The sequence below is a fragment of the Typopeltis vanoorti genome, chromosome 22 (genome assembly GCF_054136105.1).
Source record: "Typopeltis vanoorti isolate ZY-2024b chromosome 22, IOZ_Tvanoo_1.0, whole genome shotgun sequence".
Classification (NCBI taxonomy): Eukaryota; Metazoa; Arthropoda; class Arachnida; order Uropygi; family Thelyphonidae; genus Typopeltis; species Typopeltis vanoorti.
In genome coordinates this window covers 84321728-84339145 of record NC_143570.1, presented here as the reverse complement: position 1 = coordinate 84339145, position 17418 = coordinate 84321728, and the positions used below count along the sequence as shown (strand labels likewise).

General features: G+C 35.3%; 1 protein-coding gene across 3 annotated transcripts in view; it reads left to right on the top strand.

Moving 5' to 3' along the window:
• The window catches only part of LOC150094528 (oxidoreductase NAD-binding domain-containing protein 1-like), a 106753-nt gene that overhangs the window by 32016 nt on the left and 57319 nt on the right, over positions 1 to 17418 (top strand). For all 3 annotated transcript variants that reach the window (XM_090412144.1, XM_090412145.1, XM_090412146.1), the window contains exon 4: positions 9586 to 9727. In XM_090412144.1, the coding sequence (XP_090268270.1) occupies positions 9586 to 9727 (142 nt within the window). The remainder of the gene's footprint in view (positions 1 to 9585; positions 9728 to 17418) is intronic.

Genomic DNA, 17418 nt, shown 5'->3' with positions numbered 1-17418 from the left:
ATTGATACGGTACAAAGTACCTTAGACGATAGAAATATAAGATCTGATAATGTTGGAGTCTGGACAAGTAACAGACTGATTTGTAGGAAAATTGTAGATTGGGAGTTAGTAATGATGTAAATTTTTCATGTAGTACTATCGTATCCTGTATATGGCATACAGGGTACATGCAGGAATTTGATGATGATGATGACATATGGGAAACTGCCCTTAACAGTATATGTTGTCATTTGTTTGGATTTATGGTCCACTAGTTTGCATCCACCAATCTCAGAAAATTTTTATTACATTATGATATCTGCTATTTAACAATGTCAGATTGTCTTAGATTTTTTAAAAATTTTTAGTAGCTGCCAATTTTGAAGAATAAATAAAAAAGAAAGGAAAAATTTTAGTTTTATTATATAAAATGGAAAATGCTAATGCATTATTTATTGTAATTATTTTGTATAAAAGTAATCTTTATATGGTTGCAGCCTGTCACAAATTGTTTAATTGTGATATTTATTATTATCAAGCAAGTAAAAAGTACTCGCTTCTTTCTGATGAGGTTTTCAAAGTAAAGAACTGTAGTGTTGTTTACACAACAAGGGATGATTTTACTTTTATTTCACTGCCATGTTATTTGCTAAAAACAGAGGAGGTGTTGGAAGTTAACAGAGAATTATGGTTTAATACTTCTCTGTTAACTGATGAATTTCTTTTGAAGGAAGCAAAGTAGGAGTGTAGATAAAAGTGATAAGAAGAATTATACAGTTTCTTCCAAAGCATCAGACAGTTCCTTTTGATACATTATGCAGGAATCTTATTCTAGGTAAACATTTTGAGTAAGAAAGTGATAAACATTTTTCTGCACAAGGATAAGGAAGTTTCCAGAAGGGAGAAATAAAAGGGAACGTAAATATTACCTTTTTTGTGGTCCAAAGAAATAGAAAAAGGAACTAATATGTTGAAGCAGACACAAAAGAAGAATTATTATTTTCCTAAAGAAAGATTGTGCACAAATTATTTTTTGTTTTCAGAGAGAAACAGATAATTTTATTTCAGTGGCCACTGCTGAGAGAGGGAGAAACTATTCTAGAGGTGTGATATCAGAATACGATATCCTTGGTGTTCCAGATGAGGAAAGTGTTCAAATGTCATGGTATAAGGTGCATCCTGGTGTATAGGGATGAAAACGTGACCTGGTTTTGACCAGGAATATTCTTACTTTTGACACACACCCAAATTTTCAACATTGATAAATGCAAGATATCTAAGCTATCCTGGACATTTGTAATCCCTTACCCATTAGGTTATTCTAATTGTAGTACAGAATATGATAAAAAATCTTTTTCTATAAAGAAACGTGTCATCTGTGAAGGAGATTATGTAGCCTGCATGCCAAAGGTGAAAGGATTAAAAAATACAAAAGATAAAAACTGAATAAAATATCTCATCAGAATGCAAAGCAGAAGCTAGCCATCACAATGTATGTAATGAAGTCTTCTTATGCCAGTGATTCTCAACCTATGGGGTGCATTCCCCTTTTTTTGGGGGGGGGGGGTCACGAAGAAAGTGGAAATCAAAGGATAAACTGAAAAACTACTTTATTTGAAACAAAAGCATTTAATAAAACTATTTATTGACACAAAAACAATATAAAAACAAAAACATAAAATGCACTCTGATAATACAATAATAAAATATATAAAATTCACTGTATTGAATAAAGTAGTTATGCTTACAGAAACATATCAATATTGCAAAATATACTGCGCAACTAATTAAACTAAACAATAACAATGAATCAAATTAATGGTTTCCTTGGGCCTGTGTTGCAGAGCAAAGCTTTTCATGTGATGGTGATACATTGGAAATTGACTCTTAGTTCTCTTTCTATATTTAACTGAGATCTATATTTTGTTTTTAAGGCAGCCACTGCAGAAAAAGTCACCTGTGATGAAATCACGAATGTTTGTGAAAGTATGATACGATTCAATGGTCAGATTTGATGACATATTTAAATTTGTATGAATATTTAAATATTTTAATTAATTCCTAGTTTTTTTTTTGCTAACTTTTATGGGTTTTGTCAATGTTTCAACACAAGAATTGCGAGGGGAAAAGGTGGGGGGACACCACAAAAACTAATATTAAAAAATAGGGCTCACATGAGAGAAGTTTGAGAAACACTGTCTTATGCAGAAAAGGTGGAAGGTAAGAAAATATCAAAAGCGACACAAACCTATATGTTTATTCCACTCTCTGATAATTTCAGCATACCTGAACTTTATAATCGTGAGTGTTTTTTTTTTTTTTTTGGAGCACATTAATTTCCCAACCTGTTGTGGTCTTATTCCTGAAACAATTCCTAACACGGACCTGCTTAGTGAGAACCCGCTTGTGAAGTAAATTACGTTGCTAATTAATACTTAAAATTATCATCAAAGGGAAAAACTAGATGAATAAATAACCACTGTCATCAGTGAAAGAAAAACACCAGACGCATTCACAGAAAAAAATAGATACTTCATCATCCACTGAATGTGACTTAAACACTAGAACTTTCCATGACACATCAGATGATGAATTAAACTTTTTTCCAGAGAAAGAGATGGATAATGGCCATCCATGCTTCTCAAAATTAGTTGACAAACATCAGACAGACATAGCTAAGCTCTCAGCTTTCTGGAAATCGAATAAGTCTATAAAGCCAAAAGAATGGAAAAATTTTTACAGTGGAGCTGTCATGATGGATTCTTTCATAATATCAATAATATGAAGGCCGCCTGCATAAACATAAGCCTTACAATCCAATGAATACCTCCCACCTTAAGGCATTTCATTATCACTTGTAAGGACAGAGCTGGAGATGGATCTGCTCATAGAGGAGTCACCATCCTTGTTGGAAACTGTGTTCCCTTTTCAGTGTGTCCAACTTACTGCCCTGCCAGCCTTGATGTATTGTTTCCATCCACCAGAATGTGGATGTAAAGGATATGATAGAGTTGGAGAAACTTGGATAAGAAGTGCTAGCCATCAATTATCACTGTTAAGAGTTGTGATAATCCTTCACACTCAAGAAATCCTTAAACTGGATTAACTCATTTTCTTAGTGGCATCTCACAGCCATTGCTATGCAGCCTGAAATATGTAGTTCCTTTTAGTATGCACTGTAGTTATAATTTAGAGATGCTGTAGCATCTCTAAAGAATAAACATGTACAATATATTTCTAGTGTCTGGTTATCATAATTATAGGTTATTGTTTAATGACATGACAAAATAAGAGAAACTTCCATTCTGTGAAGAATGATTTTTTTTTTTTATCTTGTGGAAAAAAATGCCTCAGTATATAGGTAACATGGTTTCTATCATTTATTGTATGTACAACAATCCCTCGATTAGTGCGCCTAATGCATTCTTCAAAACTAGTGCATTAATCGAAAACTCACTAATCGAATATAATAACCTATGGGAAAATGTATAATTCGTTCCTCAGATTTCTTTTTTTGACACTTATTTTTTTTTATAAAAGAATTAGGGTATGTCTCAGGGTCTAGTTAAAGGAAAATCATGAAGCTGAAAGACAATAAAACATATTCAGAATATAAATTTATTATTCTACTTAATAAAAAATTGAGCTAACGTAGTTTGGTGCATTTTCTTTTTTTTTTTTCATACAACCAATGGTATGACCCTGTTGCCTCTTCTACTCTTCTGCAAATTTTACTGCTTCTCTCATCAGGGTTAGCCTCTCAGCATTGCTGCTTAAAAACTTCGATTGCCCGAAAAATATTTTCAAATTGTTTCTATGAAATCTCTTTTGGCTGACTATCAGTGGTTAAATTATCTTCATATTCTTCGGAATCTTCCCACTGTGCATCTAATTTTAGCAGGTTGGAATCACTCAATTTTTCAGAATGAGATTTAATTAACTCTTGGATGTTATCACTGAAGGGGAGAAAGAAATGAAGGAAGTACGAATTGGTTGCCAACATGCAAAATCACGTGCTTTATAGACAAAATTTCCCAACTGTTATACAAGCAAAATAGTTACCACTTTAAAAACTACAATGATCATAAAAGAGAAATTAATTTTTCGATGTGTAATAATAAACAACTAATTCCAGAAGACTGATTGTGATTACCCTATTATCGCAATGGATTCTCCTTTTTGTGACGTGTCGAAGGGTCTCGAATCTGTGGGCGTACTATAGCAGATGACATAAATTTTGGCAGTAAAAATTTGGAACATAGTGTACATGGAAGTAGTTTAGTATGCCATTAAAAATAACTTTGTAAAATGTTTTAAATCAGTAACTAAATTATTTCATTCTGGTGAGTGAATTTTTAAAATAGTTAGCCATAAAAATGTATAGATAAAAAATTTTTAAAATCTGTAACATTTATTTTTAAGATGTATATAGGCATACTAATCAAATTTTAGAGACTCACTAATCGAATTTGGGTATCGAAAAAAAAATGACGTACTAATCGGGGGCTCATTCATCAAGGGATTACTGTAAATCTTGTTTGAACATAAAAAAAAAATGCCAATTTTTTTTTTGTTGATGACATTTCTAACAATTTAGAATATACCACATGGAATCAATTAGATCAAATGATACAACACAGTTATGAAAAAACTTTCAAACTTTATTATAAGGACAAACAAATTAGGAAATTCAATGAACTTGACAAGAAAAAAATATTGGACATAAAACAACCTCCTGGACGACAAAGTGATTTTTAATTTGTCAAATCACATTAATACACACAAAATACACCCAAATGCATTCCTAAAATGGATTTCATGTGTGGAATTGAAAAAGGCCTATATCCACTACCGCAAAACGTAGCCAACCAACGATAATCCTAGCCAAAGCCAAACAACCTATTCTCAACATGTCTCCTTATGATAGAAAGGCAATTCTCAACTTGAAGAAAAACAAAAATATCATTATTACAAAGGCTGATAAGGGAAATTCTACAGTTATCCTTAATTCTAAAGATTATTATGATAATTTAAACGTATTACTATCAGACAACTCCACCTATAAGATCCTAAACAGAGGCCACACAATAAAAAATCATAATGAAACAAACCAACTAATGAGAAATTGTAACATTTGGCCAGAAGTGAAGAGAACATTAAAATCCTCACATCCTATCACTCCAAGACTATATGGGACACCTAATATACATAAACAGGATATACCTCTCCGTCCAATCGTTGATGGAAGATCATCACCTACCTTTTGGCAAAACATCTTACAAACTTATTAAATAATAAAATAAGATCAACAGAATTCTATATCAAGAATAGTCAACATTTTGTAACTAAACTCCAAGCCATTAAGATTGCACCAACAGACATGCTAGCCAGTCTAGATGTTGTATCCCTTTTCACCGATCTAGCAGTAGAAGAGGTAATAAACATCATCCAATATTTTTCCTGTAGACATCACATAGATGTTTAGATATTGCCTTCAATCTAATTTCTTCAAGGTTAACAACACCATATACCAACAATTAGATTGGAAGCCCACTATCACCATCTTGTGCAGACCTTTTCATGGAAAAACTTGAAAAAGAAATTCTCTCCACAATCTCCCCTAGACCATCTACATGGTGGAGATATATTGACGATATCTTCATTACATGGCAAGACAGCTTAGAAAACCTAAAATTGTTTGTGGATAAAATTAACTCAATCCATAACAAGATAAAATTCACTCTGGAAGTGGAAAACAACAACCAACTGCATTTTTTAGACATCTTGATAAAGAAACGATCAAATAGTGTCAAATTATCTATTTACAGAAAGCCCACAGATACTGGAAGATATCTTCATTATACTTCAAACCATCACAAGACACACAAACTGAGCATTATCCACATGTTGAAATATAGGTTGTTGATCCAAAAAGTTTATATCAGAAGAGAAGGATACACAGACTGAACTCTCACTAATAGCCAACACATTATCACAAAATGGATATCCTCAACACATCATCAAAAAATATCTATACGGTGACAACCCCAGACAAAAAGAATCACGCTTCCAGCACATTTCTACTGTAGTGATCCCTTTCATCAAGTCGATTTCTTATCAAATAGCCAGAATACTAAGGGCCTACAACATCAGAGTGGTCTTCAAACCAACTACTAGCATTAGACAAGTTTTAGGATCCCCAAACAATAAGGTGCCTTTTTACAAATATCCTGGAGTATATTACATTCCTTGCTCCTGTGGTCTTGCCTACATCGGACAAACTTCACGGAGTTTAGAAATCAGACAAAAAGAACATGTTGGTGATGTAAAGAAGTATCTCTTCCGGCTAAGCACATCATTTCTGTACATCTAACCACATGATAGAGTGGCAAAACGGCTCCATGCCATATCTGGATGACGACTACAGACATCGTTTATTCAAGGAAGCCACAATATTGTTAATAACCGGTGGAAACCTCAACAGAAATTAGGGTGCAATCCTAAACAGTTCGTGGAAAAACTTGATCCTCTCTCTAGATCAATCTGAACTACAGCTAGCCAGTAATCACATTACACGTTTACAACAAACAAGCATGTGTGATAATGAATAAGAACAATAAGTCCTCTCTGTCATATGAACGTGTAACCTTAGCTACTAGTTGGTTTACAACGTTTTTTATGTTCCTTTCAATTTGCATTTACTAGTTTTTATGTCTCCGTAAATGCCTTGAAAAAGCCAGACAGTTCGCTGGCGAAACTGGTAGGCTCTAATGTGTGTTTTTTTAAATGGTCAGTAATAAATAAGTTTGTATTTAATCTTATGTAGTTTTTTTTTTTTGAAGAAAGAAAGAACATTGTAAATAAAATTTATTTTGAAACTATCATCCAATGAAAAAATTACATTTATTTATTTATTTTTTAACACAAGTCTTATAAACTGGAGCTACACAAGCTCATTCACAGCAGGCTACAAACATCCAAGCTACAGTGAGATTTCATTACTTTATATCCATGGTGTCTGGAAACTCATGAGAGATCCACACTAATATTTATACACACAAAACCTGTAATATCATACCTCTCTTTAAACTGATTTAATCATTTTGACAATCCATTTCACTCATTCACCGCTCGCCATACAAAAATTCTAATGGCCACTCCCTTACTAATCACATTCTTACACAACTTCCATGGATAACCCCCCCCCTCCCCTCCTCCAACTCTTTGATATTTGTCATATATTGAAAAATTTCCTTTGCTTCAATTTTATAAAACCCTTTTAATAACATAAGTTTTTATTATGATCCCTCTTCTCTGCTTATGAACTAAACTTGGTGACCCACACATCCTAGCCTTTCCCCATAAGCACATTCCATGGACTTGTCACCAGCTTGGTCACTGGTTTCTGAATGCTCTCTACCATCTCCTTAACCCCCAGAAACCCATGTAACCAAATCTGTGTGCAGTAGTCAAGATGCAACCAAATCATAGCTTTATAAAAATAGACGGTATTTGTCTTTACTTGCTAGCGTGTTTTCCAACATCCAAGTAATTCTTTGATCTAATTTACCATTTTTTGCAGTATGCCTTCTGAACTTTAACTCTGTCCATCATTATCTCCAAGTCTCTAGCCTCATCAATTTCATGTAATTCAGTATTGTCAGTGTGATACATAGCATGCAACCTGTAGTGCATAACCTTTTGCAACATTAAATTGACAATCATTATCCTTTGCGCACAATGCCAATTTATTTAAATCATTCTGAATGATATCTACAACACCTTTGTCAACTATTGTCCTTTCTAGTTTTGCATCATCAGCAAACTACTCAATATCCTCCTCCTTTAAATCTTTCCTCGTGTCATTGGTATATAAATTAAATAATAGTGGCCTTAGTACAGCCTGAGATACTCTACTAGTCGCTAATTCTCCGAGATTCCACTCCACCATATACTACTTTCTGGTGTTAATTTTCACTCACTGTCCATGCCACTAGCTTCATATCCATTCACATTTGCTCCAAATTTTGTAATAGTTTTTCATGTGGTATTCTGTCAAATGCGTTTGCGAAGTCCGCTAGTATAATGGTGGAGCCATTTCATTTATCCAATTCTGTTTTCACTATTATAAAAGATGAATAAATTACTAACATAGGACCTACTCTTTATAAAGACTTGCTGCCCACTACAGAGTATCATATCCCTATCTGCCCACTGTTGGATTTTATCTTTGACCAACTTTTCTGATTCTTTATCAACCACTCCTGATAATTCTCTGTGGTTTGTTACTTTGCTTTTGCTTCAGTGTAATCAAAACCCTTGTCAACAGAGCCTCCAATCTCGGTTCCACCCAGGCGTCCCTTATAGCTGAATTCCTCTTTATTCCCCAACCTTCCTGTCCAATGATTATAATGCCAAGAAGATCTGCAAATTATCTGTCCCTCTTGTTGTCTCACATCCCTTAAAAATATATCCACTGCCACAGCGATGGTCAGTCAGATCTAGCTAACCATGCATTTGGCTACTTTGCACACAATAAGATGGAATAAAACTATTATGCTTCATTACAGCAAATACAAAATTAAAAGATTCTTTTTAGAATCAGCAGCAGATTTAAAAAAACCAGCCTACTTTTAATAACTATTGTTGTGTTAAACTTCCCAAGATTTGGGAAACATTTATTCTTAGGCCTCCTACCCAATAGCTAAGCTAGCCAATAGTATCCATAGACAGAGTCCCTCATAGGACTTTATACTAATTTCTTGTAGTTATTCTTTGCGTGCTACTAGAAATTTAATATTGTTTTCCTTAAGATGTCTCTGTGACAGAGACGAAATACTGGAATTATTATATCTGTTCTTTAATTATTTCTCTTTGTGATGTATTCATTCCATTAAATTTTAGTATGACTCCATATATCTTCTCCTTACTCCTAGTTTCTCTGTCTCTCATACTTCTCTGATTCACTTTTTTCTTTCATTCTTTCTCCTGCTGTGTCACATGTCAATTGTGACACAGTCACAATTGACATGTGACAATCTCAAGTCACTTGATTTCAGGTTTTGATTTGTTAATGTGTAAATGCTCAAATTCTGTTCTCGCTGTCATTACATAATGCAGGTTACTTTCAGTCACTTCTTTCATACTTACATTCATATTTCATCCACTACTGTTCACTCCTTCAACTACATTCTATACAACACTTTTACTCTTCTTCCTTACATCATTAACATTAGTACTTCATTTTCCCACGTTCGACATGACTCACATTTTTTGTGCTCACAAAACATTTCTGACACACTCTCTCTCTCCAGTCACTTTTGTCATTCAGTTCATTGAACATACCACATTGCATGAAATCCCCCATGTTACACTCATTGAATAATGAGTCCTTGGCTATTTTTTTCCTGCTATGAATCAGTGTCATGCAAAACACTTTTATAAATGATATCGAGTGATAAAATTTGCAAACACACTCTCAGATACATAGTCAAAGTAAAATGCTACCAATAATAATTACTAATATTTTACTAAAATAAAAATACTTAAGTATACTTTGTGTAGCAGCTTTGTGCTACAGCACTGAAAATATGCTCTTCTTTTCAGGGTGGACTTTTTTGTTGAAAACATCGAACAGGTAGCTGGATTTAGCCTTACTTCATCCCCTAAATTAGCAGCAGAAGATGGATTAATTGATTTAAGTGTAAAATATACTAGTTACCCACCAACACATTGGATCCACAAAAAGGTAAATCCTTTGTATATTTATTACCTTTTTTTATTTTTTTCCCTTTTGAAAAGAAAATTCTTACATTTTTATATTTTTAATTTAACTCCAATACTGAATCCTGTTTGGATGTACAGTAAGCTATATAGCATCGCCATCTAAACAACCTGTCTTTAGATGAATTAGCTGAATTCTGCAGGTTGTCGCAGAAGTATGACAATCATCCAGAGATGATGGATGACACTCTTTTTGGTCCATTGTTTGCAGATAACAGTTGATTGCATCAATATGCTTTTTAATTGAGTTGTTGGTTTTTAACAGTTGTTGTTTTATACTCAATTTTTAATTGAGTATAAAAAAAGTGCCAGTTAAACTGCCTATCAATAAATGTGCTGTGAGTGATTAGCAAAATTGGTGAAACTTGTTTGCAATTTTATTCAAAAACATCTTGTAGCAGAAATACTTCATGTAGTTTTGAAAATTGAGCATAAATGATCATTGAACTATCATAACTGTCATACTAAATTTTTGACTGAAGAATCTGAATTTAGCTCCGCTGCATCTTGGAAAAATGGCTAGCCAGAAATGGTTTATCACAAATAACTTTTGAGCACTTTTACAATAAAAACTGTTATTACAGAAAAAAAAAAAGAGTACGATAAAGGAATGCAATAAGAGGAGTATGGCAAGAATGTAATCGCTCGCCTCTGCTTTTCATATATATATATACACACACACACACACACATATATATACATATACAGTCATACCCCATCTTACGCGAATCCGGAGTCGCACGATTTCTTATATGCATGTATTCCCGTCTGGCTTCACGCCACTCCACTAGTCGTATCTTTCAGGCACTGGCTGCATTCGCCAGTGTCGCACATGCTGTGAACAAGCACTGACGTGTTTCGCGCGGTCTCCATTCATACACGATTTTTATAGTCTACAAACCTTGCAATTGTTTAATGTTACGTTCTTGATAAAAAATTTTTATCACATAAAAAATAATGTCATCCGAAAGAAGCAAGTCCAATTCTTCTACAGCTAGCAAGAAAAGAAAAACATTGACTTTGGAAACAAAACTCAACATTATTAAGTATTTTGAAGGCGGAATGAAAATTTGTGAACTAGCAAAGAAGTTTGATCTACAGGAATCCACAATAAGAACAATCATAAAAGAAAGGTTTACAGATTTTGGAGGACATAGATTCTAACGGGGAACGAATTGTAGCCACAAGGCAAGGAATAAAAAAATCCTTAGCTTGCTATGAAGAAAGTTTGCGTGACAAGAAAAAGACATTATGCCGTCATACTGTTTCCTGAATCTATTAGATTTTATGAAACCATCAGCATCGAAATAACTTTCTTTTTTTTATGTATGAAAAACTACAATTATAATTATATTTCTTAAAAAATATAGGTGTTTTTGTAAACCTTTGGTCCCAATTGGGTGTTTGTATATATAAATTACATGCAAAATTATACCCTGAATTCGGGGTATAATTTAATTATGCGAATTTATAATTATGCGAATTCGACTTATGTGTTTTTTCTTGGTCCCACCTACTGCGTAACTTCGGGGTTTTACTGTATAATAAAATTATAACGATCTGGAAACAGTATAACCCATTTGTTTTATACAAATAACCCTACAAATGAAAATGGATACATTACTATTTGCAGATGATCAAATACTATTAGCTACATCAGAAGATGATTGACACAGATCATTAAATGATATCTCAAAACAATATATTATGACAATTCCTTATGTCTACCTCTGTATGGAAGCGAGGTTGTCCCAACTTTTATTTCTTAAATGGTTGTTTAATATGGAGACCACTTGCATCATGCCTCTATACATGGATTCCATGTGTGTTCTAAAACAATACTGAGAGCCACCATCTCTAAGTGGGAGCACTGGTACTGGGTCCAACTCATAGTGTGTCTGTAATCATCTTGAATAATAGAACTATTGAAAGCCTCCCTGCAGATGTGTGAGGAGGAAGCTTTAAGCTTTGCTAACCGGATGAAACACAGTCGCGGAATTAACCAGCGGAGAGATGGAATACCGAGCCTTCCATCCTTGACTCTAGCATGGAAGGCTTGGTATTATGTGTGAATATTTTCACACATATTTTCATGCGAAATAATGGGGTGTCAGGAGGAGTGTCTGAAATGGGGTGTCAGGAGGAAGGTGGAGCCAAGATCTCACCACAAATCGAACAGCCTTATCCATTCAGGATAATACTGAAACATGCGCTCTTCCGAACACCAAATTGTGGTAATACCTCAGAAGTAAATTGTTAGATAGAATAAAGAGCCTCTGCTGTGGGGCTCTTTAAGAGGTGCTTTCCTCAAAAGAGTAAGCCCAGCGACCAAGGCTGAAGAGATAAAAGACCTTCCTTTTGGAGTGAAGAAGATACCCAAGTATCTCACTCTTCCAGGATGATCAAAGAATAATGACCTATCGTGCAAGAAAAACTCAATGTTCTGACCTTAAGCTTCTTGTCATGGCCTGAAGGGACAAGGGCTAAAGAGCAGGACTTCTCTACATTAATATTAAGGCCTCTGACATGAAAGAAGTGAACTGCCTGGTCGAGGGGTTCCTGCAGGCGTACTTTAGTAGAGGTCACAAGAATGAGGTCATCGGCAAAGGGCCATCACATTAAAAGAGTGTGTCCCAAAGATGTAGCCAATATGGTTAGGAAGAGAGTGAAGAAACTCATGAATGATGCAGTTAAAGAAAAGAGGAGATAGAGGATCATCCTCGCAACCTCCCCGAACAGCAGGAATAGAGGTCACACAGGATCCTGTAGTGATAGAAAGGGTGTTACCAGAGTAAAGCTCAAATACATATTAAAGAAAGGGGTCTGGACATCTGGCAATAGATACTGCTCTGAGAATAGCAGGAAGGGAGATGCTATCCAAAGGCCTTTTGGAGGCCCTGGGATGCCATGTAGAGAGGCCTAATGCAGCATCTGGAATTAGCAAGAAGGGAGGAAAGTACACATATGCTTTCAGCACAGCCATCCAAAGGGATAAAGGCTCTTTGATGGAAGTCATGCTTAATATGTTGTTGCAGTCTCTTAACCAAAACTTTATGGAACAACCAGAGAATCACTGGGGAAACTGTAATTGGTCTGTAGTCTTCTGCTCTAGTGGCTGTGTCCTTCTTGGGAATAAATATAGTTCTGAAATTGCAAAGATATGGAGGAATAGTTCTGGAGCATAAGAGGGTATCAAGTAGATCTTGCAATATCTGCAATACACCTTCCGTAGTCTACATGCTGGGAATCCATCAGGTCTGGAGGCAGATGAGCGAGATGGGATAGCTGCTTTAATTTCTTCTGTAGACACTGGATAAAATATTGAAGATACAGGGATGGACTTGGAGCACCTGGGGTTGATCTTGATCTGGAAGAAGGAGGTGGAGTAGAGAAGACTATTTTTCAAAACTCTATGAAGTTCTCATGCTGTTCTTCAAGAGGAGGAGGGGAGGTGCCATTAAGGATGGTTTTGGTGCACTTCCCTCTATTTTTCTTGTAGAGGGCTTGCATTACTGCATAAGTCCTCTTCCTTTGCTTCAGTCTAGATACATTATTAGGTGACTGGTCTGAGGCTGATGTTGTACTGGCTGTTGGTTTAAAGTAGAGAATACATCCTGGAGGTACTTGTCAAGTCTATGAGAGACATCATGTCCACAAAAGTGGGCACGAATGACTGCTTTGAGAGAGGGGAGGTTGGTCCACAGCTGAGAAATAACAGAGGAGACTAGAGACCAGAGTCTCCTCTGTTATTTTTGGAGGTTGGGTGGAAGAATGGAACTCAGTTATAGAGGACAGCACAGGAGATATGGAGATATTACCTGTACCATCGTGGAGAGGAAGCGTGGCCATTTCTTGGACCAACTACTTATACCTTCCTCCTGTGACTCTTGATGGCATCAAATCAATGATGGGGGAAAAACTTCAGCCAGTTGATGTTCTCAACACCTTTCGCCAAAAGGCGAACTTCATGGGTTGCTAGGATCTTTTCTTCTTCTTTGTTCCACCATGCCTTCACACACTCTGTTCTTATAGCACCATTGCCTCTGATGGATATTTGAAAGTGCAGTGCATCCCCAAGGCCAATTGCGGTGATGAACTGAAGATTGCCAACAGAACAAACGAAATGTTTCAATTCATTGCTGCTGGAACCCTGACACACTGATGTTTCTTGCTGGAACTGATGGGCTTATTACAGATATCACAAGTAAGTCTTCTTCTGCTCTGGATGGCACTACTAGGACAGGTGACTGGCACATCACCAACCAAGTCCTGAACCTTGGGATCAACTCCTTAAAAATTTCCACTCCCACCAATCAGAGTCGGAGTCTATTTTCCTGGGATTACTTGTTGCAAGAGGAAATTAATCCTACCAGGGATGCTGACCCTGGTAGGGAGGAATAGCGTGGTGAGCCAGTTAGTCACCTGAAGGTGTCCAGGAAACGCCCCAAGGAGGCTGCCCATTTCCGCACTTGTCTGAAGTCTCGACCAAAAGACATGCAGCCAAGACAACCAGGCTTCGGATTCCCAAATCTTGAAGACTCGCATCTCCCATATACGACTTTTTGATATCTGTCAGTCAGCCATCCTCTTATCCACACTAATATTCTATAATCCAAACCCATATTCTCCAATTTATGCAACAGTCTACCATGCTATATTTTGTCAAAAGCCTTAGCAAAATCTAAAAGTATCATGGTGTATCCATTCCCCTTGTCTAGTTCAATGGTAACATTATTATAGAATGTGAGCAAGTTGCTAAAACATGACCTTCTCTTATAGAGATATACTGTCAACCCATTTAACTTTCTGAATGTGAACTCTAACCAATTGTTACAGAATCTGAGATACTGATTGGTCAATAGTTGGATACATCGGTCTTTGCACTACCCTTGTGCAATGGGATTACCATACATTCTTTCCATTCCTGCAGAATATTCCCTGTTCTGAGACCCAAATTATATAGCCTGGTCAAAGGAATAGGCATTTCAGTTGAACACTCTTTTAGCACCTGTGCTGATATACAATTGGCCTCAGATCTTTAGACATAACATGTACAAACATAATAATCTACCTGCATGTTCTTTTGTATACTCTTGTCTGCATTCTGCATGACATAGTTGGATAACTTTCAGATCTCTATTCTTCTTCTTAAAAATGTAAACATCTTTGCACATGCTTAATGCATCCAAACCAGACAAACAAAGTCAAAATCGTTCTCTCCTCGTTAACATTTCCATGACAAAGCCCATTCCAGTCATTAATAGTTATATAACATTGTCGCACTTACAGTCACATTCTTACCTTTTCTCTCTTTATAATTTAGTTTTCTTGACTGTCTGTGTTAGCTCTCATACCAGTTATTAGTTTTTCTAGACTCCTGACACCAAATGCATTCAGGTGTAGGCTGTCCCTCCTATACAAATCCAATCTTCCCTCAAACTCACTCCACACATCCAAAAACTCGCATCTATTATTTCTACACCTCCTACACATTGAAACGTTTGCCATCATAGCCCTTCTTCTTAATTCATTTTTATCATATCGAGGTAAAATACTGATGATTTTCACTTTCTCACTCTTCACTCTCACCTCTTCCAGCAACCCCTTCATGTCCTCTCTGATACTGAACTTATCGCTAGTTAAGTTGTTAGTATCTATTATAATTACGATTTTGTTACTTTTCTTTTCCGTTTTTGAATTGCTTCTATATATTCTTAATTTTCGCTCCAGGAAACCTGGAAGTTGTAACTTGCTCATCAATAGCATGTTTTATTATAGAGTCACCATACCAAATAACTTCTTCCTTTTTATTAACAACTTCACTTACCTGATTTCTGTTACCTCCTGACTTACCTGTTTCCGTGCTTTGTTGTTTCTTATTTTGCTGCTTAATTTTCATTTTCTCCCTATGCTCATTTAAACGCCTCTTGACTTTTCATAATAATTCTCTCATTGGTTCTCTCATGATCTGCTTTAATTTTGCTATTTTGGAGGTTAATTCATTTTCATTAACTTCCTTCACAACTCCAATAACCTCATTAGCAGGACAAGCCTATTTGTTATCGCCTGTGGCACTCTTTTTAACATAACTTTTCTTGTGCATTTTTGGTGGCATTTTAAACTTACATTTATTGTTGAAATATCTTAATAAAATATGTTGTAAAATACTAAATACACTAAAAATACTAAAATCTACTCTAATATACTATAATTCACTAATTTTCTAATTTTCAGCAACTCTTTTTAACAACTACTGAAATGAAATAATAATAAAATGGAATAAAAATTTACATCAAGGAATTAAACTTTCTCCTACAGTAAACTTAAACACTCTCCTCTTTGCCGACAACCAAATAATAATTACAAATTCTGAAGATAACTTACAGAAAGCTATTTTAGATCTAAATTAGATATCCAAAGATTATGGTATGATAATATCAACAGAAAAATCAAAAACTATGGCCTTTAAAGGACAAGATCCAACAAGAACTAAAATAGTAATAGATATCAAGATATTAGAACAGGTGAATTCATTTAACTACCTAGGATGTATGATCACATATGAAAATGAAAAAGATATAAACGTAAAAATTGCAAAATATTTAAAAATAACAGGTGTAATTAACCTAGTTCAAAAACAAACCAGACTAAAAGTATACAATACATTAGCCCTACCAGTCTTAATATATAGAAGTGAAATCTGGACAATAAAACAAAAAGACAAACAAAGATTAACAACAGCAGAAATGAAGTTTATGAGAAAAACTTCAAAGTATACTCTATTTGATCACAAAAGAAATGAAGAAATTATGAAAGAATTAAACCAAGAACCAGTAATAGACAAAATTAAAAAATATAAACATAAATGGATGGAACACGTTCAAAGGATGAAAACAGAAAGATTACCAAAACAAGCTTTAAAGTACAAGCCGTTAGGAAAAAGAAAACCAGGACGTCCTCTTAAATGATTCAGTGATGACTTCTAAGGCCGGAACAGGCCATGCTAGGCCTAAATCCTTGATACGCATGATGATGATGACTAATTTTCTAAGGATTTATAAGGTTTTTTTGACCTCTTTCTAAATGCATTAAAAATATTATTTTTTTCATATAGTTTACACTTTGTTTTTCTTAAAGCATCTCATTAACTGTTAATTTATTTGATCATGGATGGCTGCCAATGAATTCATTGAAGAAGTTTAATGTCCAGAGTTGGAAATAAAACTGAAATCCTTAATTTGAACACCATAGTGTTTGCTTAAGGGTCAAAGCTGTATAACTGAGAGGAGACCTCCACATAGCCTTTAAAGGAATGGGGAGAACCGACCAGGGCTTCTGACCTAATGTCCAATCCTCACTTTCTCGTGGTGCACCCTGTTGGGTATCTACTTTGATACTGAACGAATGAGGATAGGCTGGCAATTTGGGATTTAGCCGACCAAATTGTATTCTTATTGGTTAAACCAAAATAAAAAATGATGGTACAACATGACAAAATTTCATGCCGGCTGGGGCGTCACCCGGTTAAACAAGGCCCCCGTTGTTTTTGCCAGGGAACCAGGGCGAACAGCGAAAAGTCAGTTACTGGAACAAATCTGAAAACAAACCCAAACTGAACATCACCAGAGTTAAAGATCGGTACTATCAACATAAGAA